The 13,229-nt window shown below is 43.5% G+C and overlaps 1 protein-coding gene across 1 annotated transcript in view; it reads right to left on the bottom strand.

The window, feature by feature from the left end:
• The window catches only part of LOC124622882 (myrosinase 1-like), a 96,067-nt gene that overhangs the window by 48,773 nt on the left and 34,065 nt on the right, over positions 1 to 13,229 (bottom strand). The window contains exons 3-5 of the mRNA XM_047148675.1: positions 13,059 to 13,193; positions 12,124 to 12,246; positions 4,021 to 4,204 (exon numbers count right to left, since the gene is read on the bottom strand). Coding sequence (XP_047004631.1) covers positions 4,021 to 4,204; positions 12,124 to 12,246; positions 13,059 to 13,193 — 442 coding nt within the window. The remainder of the gene's footprint in view (positions 1 to 4,020; positions 4,205 to 12,123; positions 12,247 to 13,058; positions 13,194 to 13,229) is intronic.

Below are 13,229 nucleotides of genomic sequence, written 5' to 3' on the forward strand. Positions count from 1 at the left end.
GGTTCCAGGCGCTACAGTCTGGACCCGAGCGACCGCTACGGTCGCAGGTTCGAATCCTGCCTCGGGCATGGATGTGTGTGATGTCCTTAGGTTAGTTAGGTTTAATTAGTTCTAAGTTCTAGGCGACTGATGACCTCAGAAGTTAAGTCGCATAGTGATCAGAGCCATTTTTTGCATCCCCACTCAAACCCTGCCATCAGGTCTTTCCAACTTAAATCAGGACTCATTTGACCAGACCATGGTTTTCCAATATGGTTATGAGCCCAAGAGAGGCGCTGCAGTCAGTATTGTGCTGCTAGCCAAGGCACTCACGTCGGTCACCTGCTGCCCTTGCCCATTAACACCACATTTCGCAGGTCTGTCCCAAGGGATACGTTCGTCGTTAAGTCCCACATTGATTTCTGCGGATATTTCAAGTCATGTTGCTTGTGTGTTAGACTGACAACTCCACGCAAACGCCGCTGCTCTTGGTCGTTAAATGAAAGCCGTAGACCACTGAATTGCTCACCACTGAATTGTACATGGTGAGAGGTAATGTCTGAAATTTGGTATTCTCGGTACACTCTTGACACTATGGAACTTGGAATATTAAATTCCCAACTATTTCCGAAATGGAAGGACCCAAACACCTAGCTCCTCCTACTATTTCGCGTTCAGAGTCTGTTAATTCCTGTGGTGCGGCTATAATCTCGTTGTACACCTTCACACACTGATAACACAAGTACAAATGACAACTATGCCAATGCACTCTCCGTTTATACCTTGTTTACAAGGTATCTGTAAGTGTACATATTACTGTCCCATAGTGTAGCTCACCGTACCATCAATGTACATACCTTGTATTTTATACGACTGTTTTCTGAGGAGGATAACTCTGCTTCTTCCTTTCACTACAGAGTCTTACAGAAATTACATAAAGTGGTGTGTGATAAGGGAGTAGAATTTCTGTTGGCCGACAAGGGAGCCTTGTCCTAGATTTATCTTGGCTAGGCCTCTCACAGCAGATGATTGACTTTCAGTATTCACAACTGCCCAAGGTATGGAACCCTGCCATGTGCCTGGAGAGTCAGGGCATTCTTGGCATTCTTCTTTTATCTGTTACCTTGAGGATAACATTGATATCTCAGCCAGAAATCACCTTGTTACACTACTGGGATATTGGGATGGGGATGGCGAGGAAGTGGGTTTTAGGTGCATTGTGTAAGTGTGTTTTCAGCTTGTTTTATTTTTTTTAGCATAATTTTCCTCAAGCATTAAACAAGTGGTAATATCCAGGTGATCAAACTGCTTTGCAAGATGAATGTAAATTAATAACAGCACGTCACAGAACTACTAAACATTAAAATTGCAGTACCATAATTACCGATCATAACAAATCTCAAACTGGCACGAAGAGTTGATGTTACTCAAGATTGGCTTTAACCCGACAAAGACGCCATTAGGAACACCTCAAGGAGTTTGAATGAGATCGTGTAGTAGTATACGAGTAGCTCGATATTTCTTCTGCAGTATTGCAGAAAGACTTGGCACAAATGTAGCCAGTGTGCATGATTGCCGGCAGCAGTGGTCAGAAGAATGTACAATCTCAAGAGGATTACATTTGGGACAGTCACAAGGTACTATGTAGTTGGGAACTATGGCGTTCGGCGTGTGGGTTTGGCGCATCGTACTGCATCTGCAGCAGCAATTTGAGCAGCAGTCGGCGCTACAGTAACACATCGAAAGTCAATCTGGTGACTTGATCAGTTCTGGTGTCATTCATGAACAGCATTCCAGGGGGTTCTTTCCGACAGGATAGCGCTCGCCAACAGGCCGTCGATATGCTGCCTTGGCCTGTTCGATTACCAGATCTCTCTCCAGTCGCGCACCTATGGGATATATGTCTTGAAGCGTAACTTCAACATCTCTCTGCCCTCTCCCAATAGTCAAACATCCTTGATGTTTTTCTAGGCATTTTGGATATGTACAAAGTGAACGGCAGAGGGATCGGAACACGTCCTTGCGGTAGCCCATTGCTTTGCTTCTTCTGTAACCTCATCTTTTTGCCCATTAGTACTTCGAAAAATCGGTTACTGACAAGTGTTAGGCTTGGAATGAGTTGCAGAACATTCAGTGTGACACTTTTGTGCTCATGCAGTATCATATGCAGCTTTCAGAGCAATCAGTAGTACTGATGATGTCTCTCGATTCTGTTACTCGACTTCTATGAGGGTTGTTAGGGTGAGGACCTGTGCAGCTGTGGTTAGGTATGAATTCTGCCTGTTCAACAGGCATGTATTCGAACATCTTGTGACAGATTATAGTGCACAAGATTCTTTCCAGTAGCTTATACAACAGATTAAGTAAAGTTATGGGTCGATAACTTTCTGTATTACATTTGCTCTACTTGGTTTCGGTAAGGCTACAGCTTTCGCTCGTTTCATGTCATGCGGTATGTTGCCCATTCGCAGAATGTTTGTGAAGAATTCGGCCAGCCACTTTTTCATATGTTTGTTGCAGTGCAAAAGAAGAATTCTGGGTGAGTGACACCGGGATCTGAGGCTTTCCCAAGTTCGGTTGTTCGCCTAATCATCACGTTCTCCAGGGCCATCACTCACTGAAAACAGGTGGTCATGGGTAGTTGAAAGACTGGCACACTGACTGTGGAATAGTATTCAGACAACATGGCATGACCTACCGGCGTATATATTGTACAAGCTCATTTTGACTCGATGTCCATCCTGGTTAGCACTGTTGTTACTACAGGTGTTAAACGTCGCGTCCTGTGTACTCCCAATTAAATCATGTATACCTATTATGGTATTGGTGCCACGTCAGAACCGGAAACGGCACGTCGATACCACAGACATTAGCGATGCCGCGCTGCAATCCGCAACGAAGAAGACACGCCCTCTTTCTCGGCACAGCACTGCTCTTGCATTTAGGTCAATACAGAGTCAGGCAAGGAAGCTCTGTGCCCCAGTTTGTGACCTCAATTAAAGCTGGCAACATCGTCGGTTAGGATTAAAGTGTTATAGAAGTCTCAGGTGGAAACGTATTTTTGTAATAGTTGAAAATTGTACTTCAAGATTAGTGCATCCAGCAATGCTTCAATTGTCTATGGTACTTGTAAATTATGAGGCACTCCTGTGGCAAAGGATTGTATCAAGTTAAGTGAACCTTTTTATTCATCCATGTAATGAAATGAACTAAAATTTCATACGTTGTACCAGGGTTGTCCAGAAATAAGTTCCGATCGGTCGCGAAGTGGAGACCACAGTGAAGATCCGATGAAGCTTTGCACAGATGTGTTGGTTAGTGTCTCTAGTACGTCTGCCGATCGCATCAAGACGCTCTTTTCCGTTGTGAGCACACTGTGAGCGAGTAAAGGTGCCTAGAACAACGATGTCTCCCGCCATGTAGGAGGGCCCGCTAAGAAGCTTGGCCTTAATGAATGCAGCCCGCCTAACATAACTGCCACGCACTTCCTTCTTCACAGCAATTCTCATCTGTACTCTGCAGGGGCAGTGAAGACCCTCCTGCAGCCTTTTCGATGGGAAGTGTTCGATCACCCACAATGCAGCCCTAATTGGCTCGTCCTGATTATCATCTCTGTTCACAGGAAACGCTGGATACGAAGGCAATACTTGGGCGCAGGCTACGCGCTATAGACCAGCTAGAGAAGTATCGGAAAGCACAGGAGGCTGCCTTCTATGACGATGGTGTAGGAAATTTGGTAAAACGCTCCGACAGATGTCTAAGTCGTAGCGGCGACTATGTGGAGAAGTAGCTGGAAAGTGTAGCTAACTCTTGCAAATAAAATGTTTCTAATTTCAACTGTGGTTTCCATTTAGCGACCGATTGGAACTTTCTTTCTGGACAACCCTCGTAGTTCAGATGATCCATCTCCCAGACCAATCAAAGAACCCATAGTTATGGTCGTCTGGTGATAACACGTACTCTACTGTCCACCCACAATAAGAAGAAATGCAGTGTTGCAACTTCTATGGCCATCAGTGTAGTCTCTCCTGCAGAACTTACCTTGCTGCGTGGCCTTGTATTGCTCTTGGTACAGGTGGTAGACGCGTGCATGCGCCTTGATGACCGTGTGGGCCGACAGGTAATCGCCGATACCTGGAGCAGGTTGGCTGGGGGCCTGCCCTCCCTGGCTGGCGTAGCCACTCACGAACACAGCAGGCTCGTTGAAAGTTATCCAGAACTTCACCTGCACGATAAGTCACAGCTTCAGTGGCAGGCGTAAACATGAGGATTATCTCGTGACAATTAGAAATTTATGACACACCCGGCTTTGAGCGCGGATTTCTCGCTTAGCGTCAGTAGTCACCTTAATCTTTACGCTATCGCTGTCAATGTCACTGGTGTTTCCACGTGTGATTTCTGAACACTGCTGCTAGAGATTTTTCCACGTGTATGTAGGAGTAGCATCTTTAGCATCTCTGTGGGGAAGTGGACGGGGGGGGGGGGGGGGAGGGAGGGAGGAGTCGGCAGCGAACGACAGTCGCTTACCCTAATACAATTGTTCCTGGTCGTACAGCAATAGAGAGCGTGTCAGGAAAGCGAGAGGTCGCGGGTTCGTAGCCTGACCACATAACGGAAATTTTCATTCTGCGTTTAATCTAGCTCTCAGCAATATGAGGAGTCACCAGCTATGGCGTGTGTTTCGGAATCCACTTAAGCTCTAGAGCCCCTCTCCTCGGTTCGATAAATGGCGTAAAAAGTGGTTCAAATGCCTTTCACCACTATGGGACTTAACATCTGATGTCATCAGTCCCCTAGAACTTAGAACTACTTAAACGTAACTAACATATGGACATCACACACACCCATGCCCGAGGCAGGATTCGAACCTGCGACCGCAGAGGTCACGCGGTTACAGACTGAAGCGCCTAGAACCTCTCGGCCACACCTGGCGGAATGGCGTAGAGACACACAACTCGTTGAAGTGGCGTACAACTGAAAAACGTTACGCCCGACCATTGAACCACACATTATTATTACTCTGCGACAGGTGATACTTTTGAAGCACAACTAAATGCACTAAGATGGAACAGACAGCCGGATCATATGACCACTTACCAATGTTATTTAAAATGTGTTGCATATTTTTACCGATATTTTTCAGATACCCATGTTTCCTATTGCTATTTACAATACGTTGCATTTTTTTCAATATTCTCCAAATACCCATATTTCCGTCGAAGTTAAACTGCCAGAAGAAAAGCAATTCGCCTTTTTAGAAGTTTCCAGTTCACTCAAGATTTATTATTGTAACAGTGCATATGGAGTAGATGAAATGATTACACACGCAAATCAGTGGCACGAGAGGCTCTGAGGTACTAGGTATCGACCCTAGTTGAAACACCCGTATTGGTACGTGGTATAGCTTCCATGGGTGGGAATGCACGAGCTGACTCTGGCATCCAGTCGATCGTGCAGGTCGAGATTATTGATACATTATGTCACACCTGATCGACTTGTTATCGTAGTTCTGTGAGACGCCCATCGTATCCCACACTTGCTCGATTGGAGACAAGAGCGGGCCCCGTTCAAATGGTTCAAATGGCTCTGAGCACTATGCGACTTAACTTCTGAGGACATTAGTCGCCTAGAACTTAGAACTAATTAAACCTAACTAACCTAAGGACATCACACACATCCATGCCCGAGGCAGGATTAGAACCTGCGACCGTAGCGGTCGCTCGGTTCCAGACTGTAGTGCCTAGAACCGCACGGCTACTCCGGCCTGCCCGGGCCCTGTGCTGGGCAGGGAAGTTTCTGCACGCCCTGCACAATCTCGTCTAGGGGTGTGAGAATTTTGCGCGAACACTGATACCAACATCGTTGTACGTCTGTAGCAGCAAGGCCAGCTTGTACGGCAATACTCAAATTACCATCCCTAAACTCGGAACAGCACAATTTTTACCCTTCCAATTTCGTTCAATTGCCTGTAGGAAGAACGAGTGCGTCTTCGTGGCGTGGTCGCCTGTTTGCTTCACACGTTACAACACTCTGAGCCTTCTGGCCTATTAAAGGGTATACACAGATGGCGTACTGGTTGCTATGCCACTACGGTGTTTGAGGCCAAATGACGATGAAACCATTATCAGTACATCTACTACCCCCCAGGTGGCATACGCTGTCATTGGATCAAAATCGACGTCCTCTTTCCAGCTGTACAATCTTTTCTTTTCGCTGTGTACGTGGAAGTACGTGGTTTTAAATCTTTAAAAAATACTGCAGAACATTATTTTAACATGTGTACGCCTTAGATGACAGTGATGTCTTAAACGAACATTTTGTTCATGTAGACAGCACCAGACAGCATTACTTTACTTAAGAAATGGGTGAGACGGAAGTATATTTTAATCTCTTCACGGAAAAATGTAGTGCGGCCAATTACACTTATCTGCTATAGTAAAGTTTATTCTTTGTAAACAAATTTCATTTAAAAAATCAGGATCAAGTGTACGTGCTGTAGTTTTAATGGAACATTAGTTTGGTGAATGCTTGTGATATGAGAGAATCTCGGTTCCTGTTCAGCCTTGGGTTAGCTTCTTTTGTCACTACATGTTTCTTACACTATAGGTTCAGCACATCTGAACGGTTTCGTTTTATGTCTTCTTCACTGATTTCTTGCCAACGACATTGCCGCAGTGATAACACTGGCTCCCGTCAGATGACCAAAGTTAAGCCCTGTCGGGCTGGGCTATCACTTGGATGGGTGACCATCCAGTCTGCCGAGAACTATTGGCAAGTGGGGTGCACTCAGCCCTTATGAGGCAAACTGAGGAGCTGCCTGATTCAGAAGGAACGACTCCGGTCTTGTAAACTGACATACGGCCGGCAGAGCGGTGTGCTGACCACATGCCCCTGCATATCCGCATCCCGTGACGCCTGTGGTCTCAGGATGACACCGTTGGGCCTTCCGGAGTTTTTCACTGATTTCTTCCCCATTGGTCTATTGATTTTATTTCAGTAGATTTAATGCACTTATTAAATCTAAACGTTTACGTGGGAATCTCTTCAGGTCCACCTACAGGTAATTTTGCTTTAGCCGATAACGTCCTGTTAAGAAAGATGTTCTGAGGCCTCCTTCTAGGATGTTATCAAGCCGGTCATAAAGACAGTTCAGTACAACGTAACCTTGTATTTTACACTCTAATAAATATTGCAGAATTTTATCGAACAGCTTTCGGAAATGAAGAAACTTGCTTTCAACCTGGACGCCATTATTCACAACGCCGTAGATTCCATGGATGAAGAGATGGAGCTTGGTTTCGTAAGACCTCGGTTTGCTGTATCAACGTTGCTCCTATTGAGGAGATTCTCGTTTTCCAATATGTTCATAATATACTAACATAAAACATGTTCCATTGTTTTACAACAGATTTTGTCGGCTATGTCAGAGGTTCTTCCGAACTATTAACCTTGAAGTAGACGAAAAGTTCTGAACTACAGACGATATGCTACTAACCATAGTAGAATATCATATCTTTCCGTGGCTTACCATAGACTAAACGATCCAATCAGTGCAATGCGCCGGCCATTGTATAATTTCATCTCGTCGATAAACATGCATTCTATGAGCTTTTTCTTCTGTGTACTAACCGGACGTTCTAGGCGCTACCGTCTATAACCGTGTGACCGCTACGGTCGCAGGTTCGAATACTGCCTCGGTCATGGATGTGTGTAATTTCCTTGCGTTAGTTAGATTTAAGTAGTTCTAAGTTCTAGGGGACTGATGAACTCAGAAGTTAAGACCCATAGCGCTCAGAGCCATTTGAACCATTTGGACTAACCGCACCCCTACGTCTCGCTGCTATTATCATTAGGTTATTTGTTCACTTTATTCGCACCTTTAATAACTCCCTTTTCGTGCTTTTTAAAACTATTTATGTGTTTTCGTTTATTTTTTCCTTAATTTTAGATCGAATTGCAAAGTCGAAATCGGAAATCAATTTTAATAAAGAAGTATGTGATCATTAATTGACCTTTGTAATCCATAAAGTTGTTCTGGGTGTGCAGTGAAGGAGTTTCTGACTTTAAAATATATCAAAAACTCAGATTGATAGACGGGCCCAACAAAAGGTATGTTTACTGTAAATGATAAAACCCTTTTATAAAGAAGCTATGTAGAAGTTTCGGATTATTTCGGAAAGCTACTAATGGAGGACGCTGTACGCTGTGCAGCTCGAACAGTATCAGCGTGCATGATTAAACTCGTCCTCTGCAAGCAATCTTTGCAGTAACATCATAATCCTTGTTAAATGTCCACCAATCGCAACACGGAGGTGGCACAAGAAAATAATGCAATTTGCCATCAAATAGTATAGAGTCTCAACGGAAATAGAATCAAATACCACACGGATTGCCGATTCAAGCTCGTGGTTTCGGTAGACAGTGTCTTTCAATTCGCCCACAAAAAGTACTGATGAGGAGTTAGATTAGGCGAATGTGTAGGTCAGGACATCCCTGTGCAGTAGATTTGCAATGATTCAACGCAATGACTCTATTCCCGATGTATTTATCAAGAAAGCAAGACAGCTGTTCAGGGCGATGTGACCCACCCCAACTTGCATCTTCCTACAACGCTAGATACGTGGTGACAAATTTTTACAAAATTAAAACGTATTGTTCACTAGTGATCGTCTCTCGCATGAAGGAGGAGCCAGTAATACCTCTGATGCCTACCGCAATGGTACCAGTAACCTTGGGAGAATGCCATGGTTTCGCTTCACACAAATGGAGATTTTGGGAACTCCAAAATCGCCAGGTTTTTTTTTTTTTTTTTTTTTTTTATTCACGACCCCATTCAGGTGGCACTATGATTCATCTGCCAACCAGATGAAACTAAGATCAAATCCTTCATTATAAGTCAATATGAATACCTGGTTCTCAAAGTCAACCCACTGTTGCACGTCTGGTATAGGTATGCACTGGTGGCTTTGAATTTTGATTAGGAATATGTGTACGCCCTGTCTTAGTATTTTCTGCGTTCTCGAAAGCTTCAACCTAGTCTCTGCTCCTGTTTATTCTTCGGATGGATTGCACTGGAATTTGCTGAATGATTCCAGAAACCGTGGCAACATTTTCAGGGGAGCTACGGTTTGCCCAGAGCCAACATTCCTCGCTAGAAAATCAGCCACGCTGTCTGTCCGTTGGAATTTGGCGAGGAGCTCGTGAATGGTTTCCGCATTGGGCGCTTTTGGAACATTAAATCATGTTTACAAACTGCGCCTTGTTTCCGCACAGTAAACACATTGTTCAATGGAATACACGAGTTCAACCTCTTGCTTCGGTACACTAAACTGCTTTCATGTTTGAACAGTGGAACTGATCTCTCTTAGCTGCGCGCACTATTTATGGGCACTACGTATTGCGATTACAGCGCCATCTGTTAGTAACTTTTCGAACTATTTCGGAACTTCAGTATAAGTTCTGTATAAAATTCCTGCAGCTTTCACAATAAACGTATCGTCTGTTACGCTCCTCTATCGATCTTAGTTTTCGAGATATTTAATTTTAGAAATTAGGGACTACTTTGCTGGACACCATGTATGACTTCAGTTGTTGTTCCGAAGCCCGTTACTTCATTACGAACTTTATCGTTTGATAGGAAACATTGTCGCCTGATACCGCGCCCCCATCTCGCCCAGGAGTCCTCTTGCACTTCCCTCCTCTGCCTTTTCCCATTCCCTCTCGCGTCTGCCCTGCCCCTGCCCCCCCCCCCCCCTTATGAGTCCTTACCGTCCAGGTCCACCCCCCCCCCCTCTCCCCCATCTGCCCTTGGCTATGGTGTGTCCTCTTTGTGCCGACATTTTGGTGCAGTGTTTACTGTGAGTGCTCAGTGTTGTGTGTCTTTTTCGAAGTGTTGCGAACGGACATCATACTGTCGCTGGGTGTGACTTTTATATCTCTTGCGAACAGAAACCAGACTGTCGCCATTTTTCTTACTTGTCTGTCTATTATGTTACCTGTCTGCTTCCTGAGTATTTTATTCGCTTTGCCAACCCTTCCCTTTATGTTTTAACTTTCAACAATTTTCCGCCGTTTTACACCGTTTTATCGCCTGCTTTATTGTTTCTTACCTTCTTCTTACGTTTTAAAAAGTCTGTAGACTGCAGATCAGCGCAATAAGCTGCTGCCAGCCCGCCCCCTTCGGGGGGAATCGAAATTCAGTAAAGGAAAAAAAAAAACCTGATTCCTCGCCATCGTGTAAGAACTACTGAACTACGTGGTCCTATCACTTTAACGTGACCACAGCTTTTTCCGACGTCAACGTGCAATAACCGCTCTCAGACAACAGGTGGCAGCGCTAGCTGCGCAGATTATATAAGGCATGTTGGGGGGGGGGGGGAGGCAAACAGTACAGTACAGTCGTCGTAATGCGGAAACAGAGCAATTTATGTGACTTTCAAATGTTTGCAATCTGTTCGCATGCAATTTAAAAAGTAGCCTCTCACTGTATTGTGTGTAAGGCATTCGTATCTCCTAGCTCCGACTTCCAGACTTTATGTCCACTGTGTCCTAGGTCGTGTTATGTGTCTGACTGCTTTTGCATTGTAGTTCGTGATTTCTTCTACTACGTTATCACTTATTTTTTTAATTTTTTTTATTTCTCGTCCATCTCTGTGTTCAGCTATTGTTCCACTGCTTAATAGCATCGTTAATAGCATGTACATTCAACTCATTATGAGCATCTTCACTGCTTTTGTGCAGCCCTCCTGTCCTTCCAAGAGTTTTACCCGTCGATTTAAGTACTTTTGTCACGAATTATGCCATTTTAATCTGTTGGCTTGACAAAATGTACAGCTACGATTCCATTATGCTTGGTCGCGTTAATGAATCGTATACTATAAAAGTCGTTACGTATCATTTGTCAACTATTTCGTGCCTAAAAAGATTAAGTTGTGTACTAGAAGAGCACCTCTGTTTATTTTCCATGCATTACGTCAAGCACTCAAGCCCTTTTTCGGACGAACCCGTGTTATCTGTCTAAACCTAGAGGCCAAAGGGACGTTGAACTTACATATTGCTTTTCCTTTATCGAATTGCGCATAAATCCGATGTGTAATACAGTTTTGCTGTCGGTTCGCGTTGTATATAATCAAACGGTAGTCTGAATTTTCTGCAAATTATGTTAGCTCTTAAGTACATCACGCCTACTGCTCTTCAGCAGACATAAAAATGCGACTATAATCATTTGGCCCCTCATCTGGAGAGAGACGGAAAGAAGAATTTTGATTTTGGACATTTTTGTAAGAGAATTTACTCTGTTCTGCACCCAGCTTCGTTGTCTTTATTTCGATTTCGCTATGGTACTCCAGAGGCCGTGACAGGTTTCATTTCTGAATTAACTTTGTTCTGTGAAATCGAGTGGCAATGAGCATAGCGTCTGTCCAATTATTCCCAGAACAACTCTAACCAATAGGTCTATGGTACCGTCTTAGAACATATTCACACGGAAGGGCTTTTCCTGTAACCTTTCGCAATGCCACTTTTGGCCATTACCGAGTTTTCTCCCATGTTCGCTATATCAAAACAAAGATGTGTACGTGAGAATGCTCTGAAACCACAACACTGAGCGTTTTCAAGAGACTGCTTTTCAGTTTCCTGTTTTGAGTCTTACTGATTCTGCATCAGTCACAAGAGTTCTGTACATGAGAATGCAGACTCCTTCAGTAAATTTCACTATGAAATCTTATATTCACATTAGCTGAAAACAGGGTCACCTTGAAGAAACGTTTCAATTAGTTATCTAACTTAAAGTAACACTGAACTTGACTGGGTGGGTAGTTGTACAGTCTCGGCTGCAAGAATTGGTAAATAATTTCAGGAACGTACCATAAGCACGCTTTGTTTCCACTACTTTTTCAGCGTCAACACCCTCGTCAGGTGCTAGATGGCATTCTGCTATAAAAATTCATCAATGATTTCCATTAAGAGTGATGATACGAAAGATACACTTAACTTGATAATAGTGGTGAAATCACCGCAAAACAAAGCGCTTAATGTAAAATTTTCAGACTGTATATTTTCATGTAGACTAGCAGTCGCTACCCTCAAAAGGGATACCATAATGGATGAAACAGTTATCTGACAGTTTCGTTTTGTAAGACTCACCCTATCGCCAAAGTTCTCGAAGAGAACCCGAGCGTACTCGACGAAATAGTCTGCCAGAATGGGGTTCGGCCAGCCGCCAATGTACTGCAGTGCTTGGGGAAGATCCCAGTGGTACATCGTTACCTGCAAAAGAAACGTACCGGGCACAAATCTTCTCCCTGAGGTTATCGTTCAAGTTGTTAATAACGTGGACCTTCCTATGTGGCCAACGAATGTATCGATAATTTCAGCGCTAGTCAAGCAAAGCTAGACGGTCCCCATGTCAACTGCTTTTGAAGCCTACAAAATAAATATTGGTAAAACATATATTTTTATTACTGTGTGTTGAACTGAAGCTGTGCTTTTATGGCAGTGAAATGCGTGTTATTTAGGTGTATAGTTCAAAAGAAATATCTATCCGAAAATTGTGCTGCACCCTCCAAGAAAAATGTAAATAATTAAAAGACTATCAACCATCTTCGTCCAGAATTGTTTGTAAATGGTACTTAAGGCCCCCACTAAGATTGTTTGCTTGCTACAAAAATTCAACGTGACGATGAACGATTTGATTGAAAATACAACATGCTTAATTTTCTTGAACTCGCGTGAGCGTGAAATAACGTTTTTAATGTTGATTTCTTGAAACTATTGTCAATGCTAGTTTGAGAATACCTCGAACCTCTGGCACAACAATATTAAAAATCAGTTATTTATTACTCAAGAAAAATCTGAAGAAATATTCAGTTGTGAAGCTCATCATACGGGAATTTGCAACTTTACAGCCCGGAGCAGCACTCCCATGGGTATATTTTATAACAGCCTAATAATTACCGCACGCAAATGTTCATTTCTAACAGCAGAGATGACGGATGTCTGGCAGGTACAAAGTGCACATATTATGTATGAGAACTAATTACTAAGCGGTATTACTGCAGTCTTGAAGCTGGACTACTCACCAGTGGCTGGACCCCATTTTCCAGCAGCAGATTGATGAGATTGTTGTAGTAGTCCAGACCTGCCTGGTTAATTATATCTGTATCTCCGTTTGGTAGAATTCGAGCCCAGGAAATAGAGAAACGATACACATTTGCCTGGAACAAAAATTTTTGAATAGTGGTTTTGTGGAA

Source organism: Schistocerca americana, chromosome 7 (assembly GCF_021461395.2).
Source record: "Schistocerca americana isolate TAMUIC-IGC-003095 chromosome 7, iqSchAmer2.1, whole genome shotgun sequence".
NCBI lineage: Eukaryota > Metazoa > Arthropoda > Insecta > Orthoptera > Acrididae > Schistocerca > Schistocerca americana.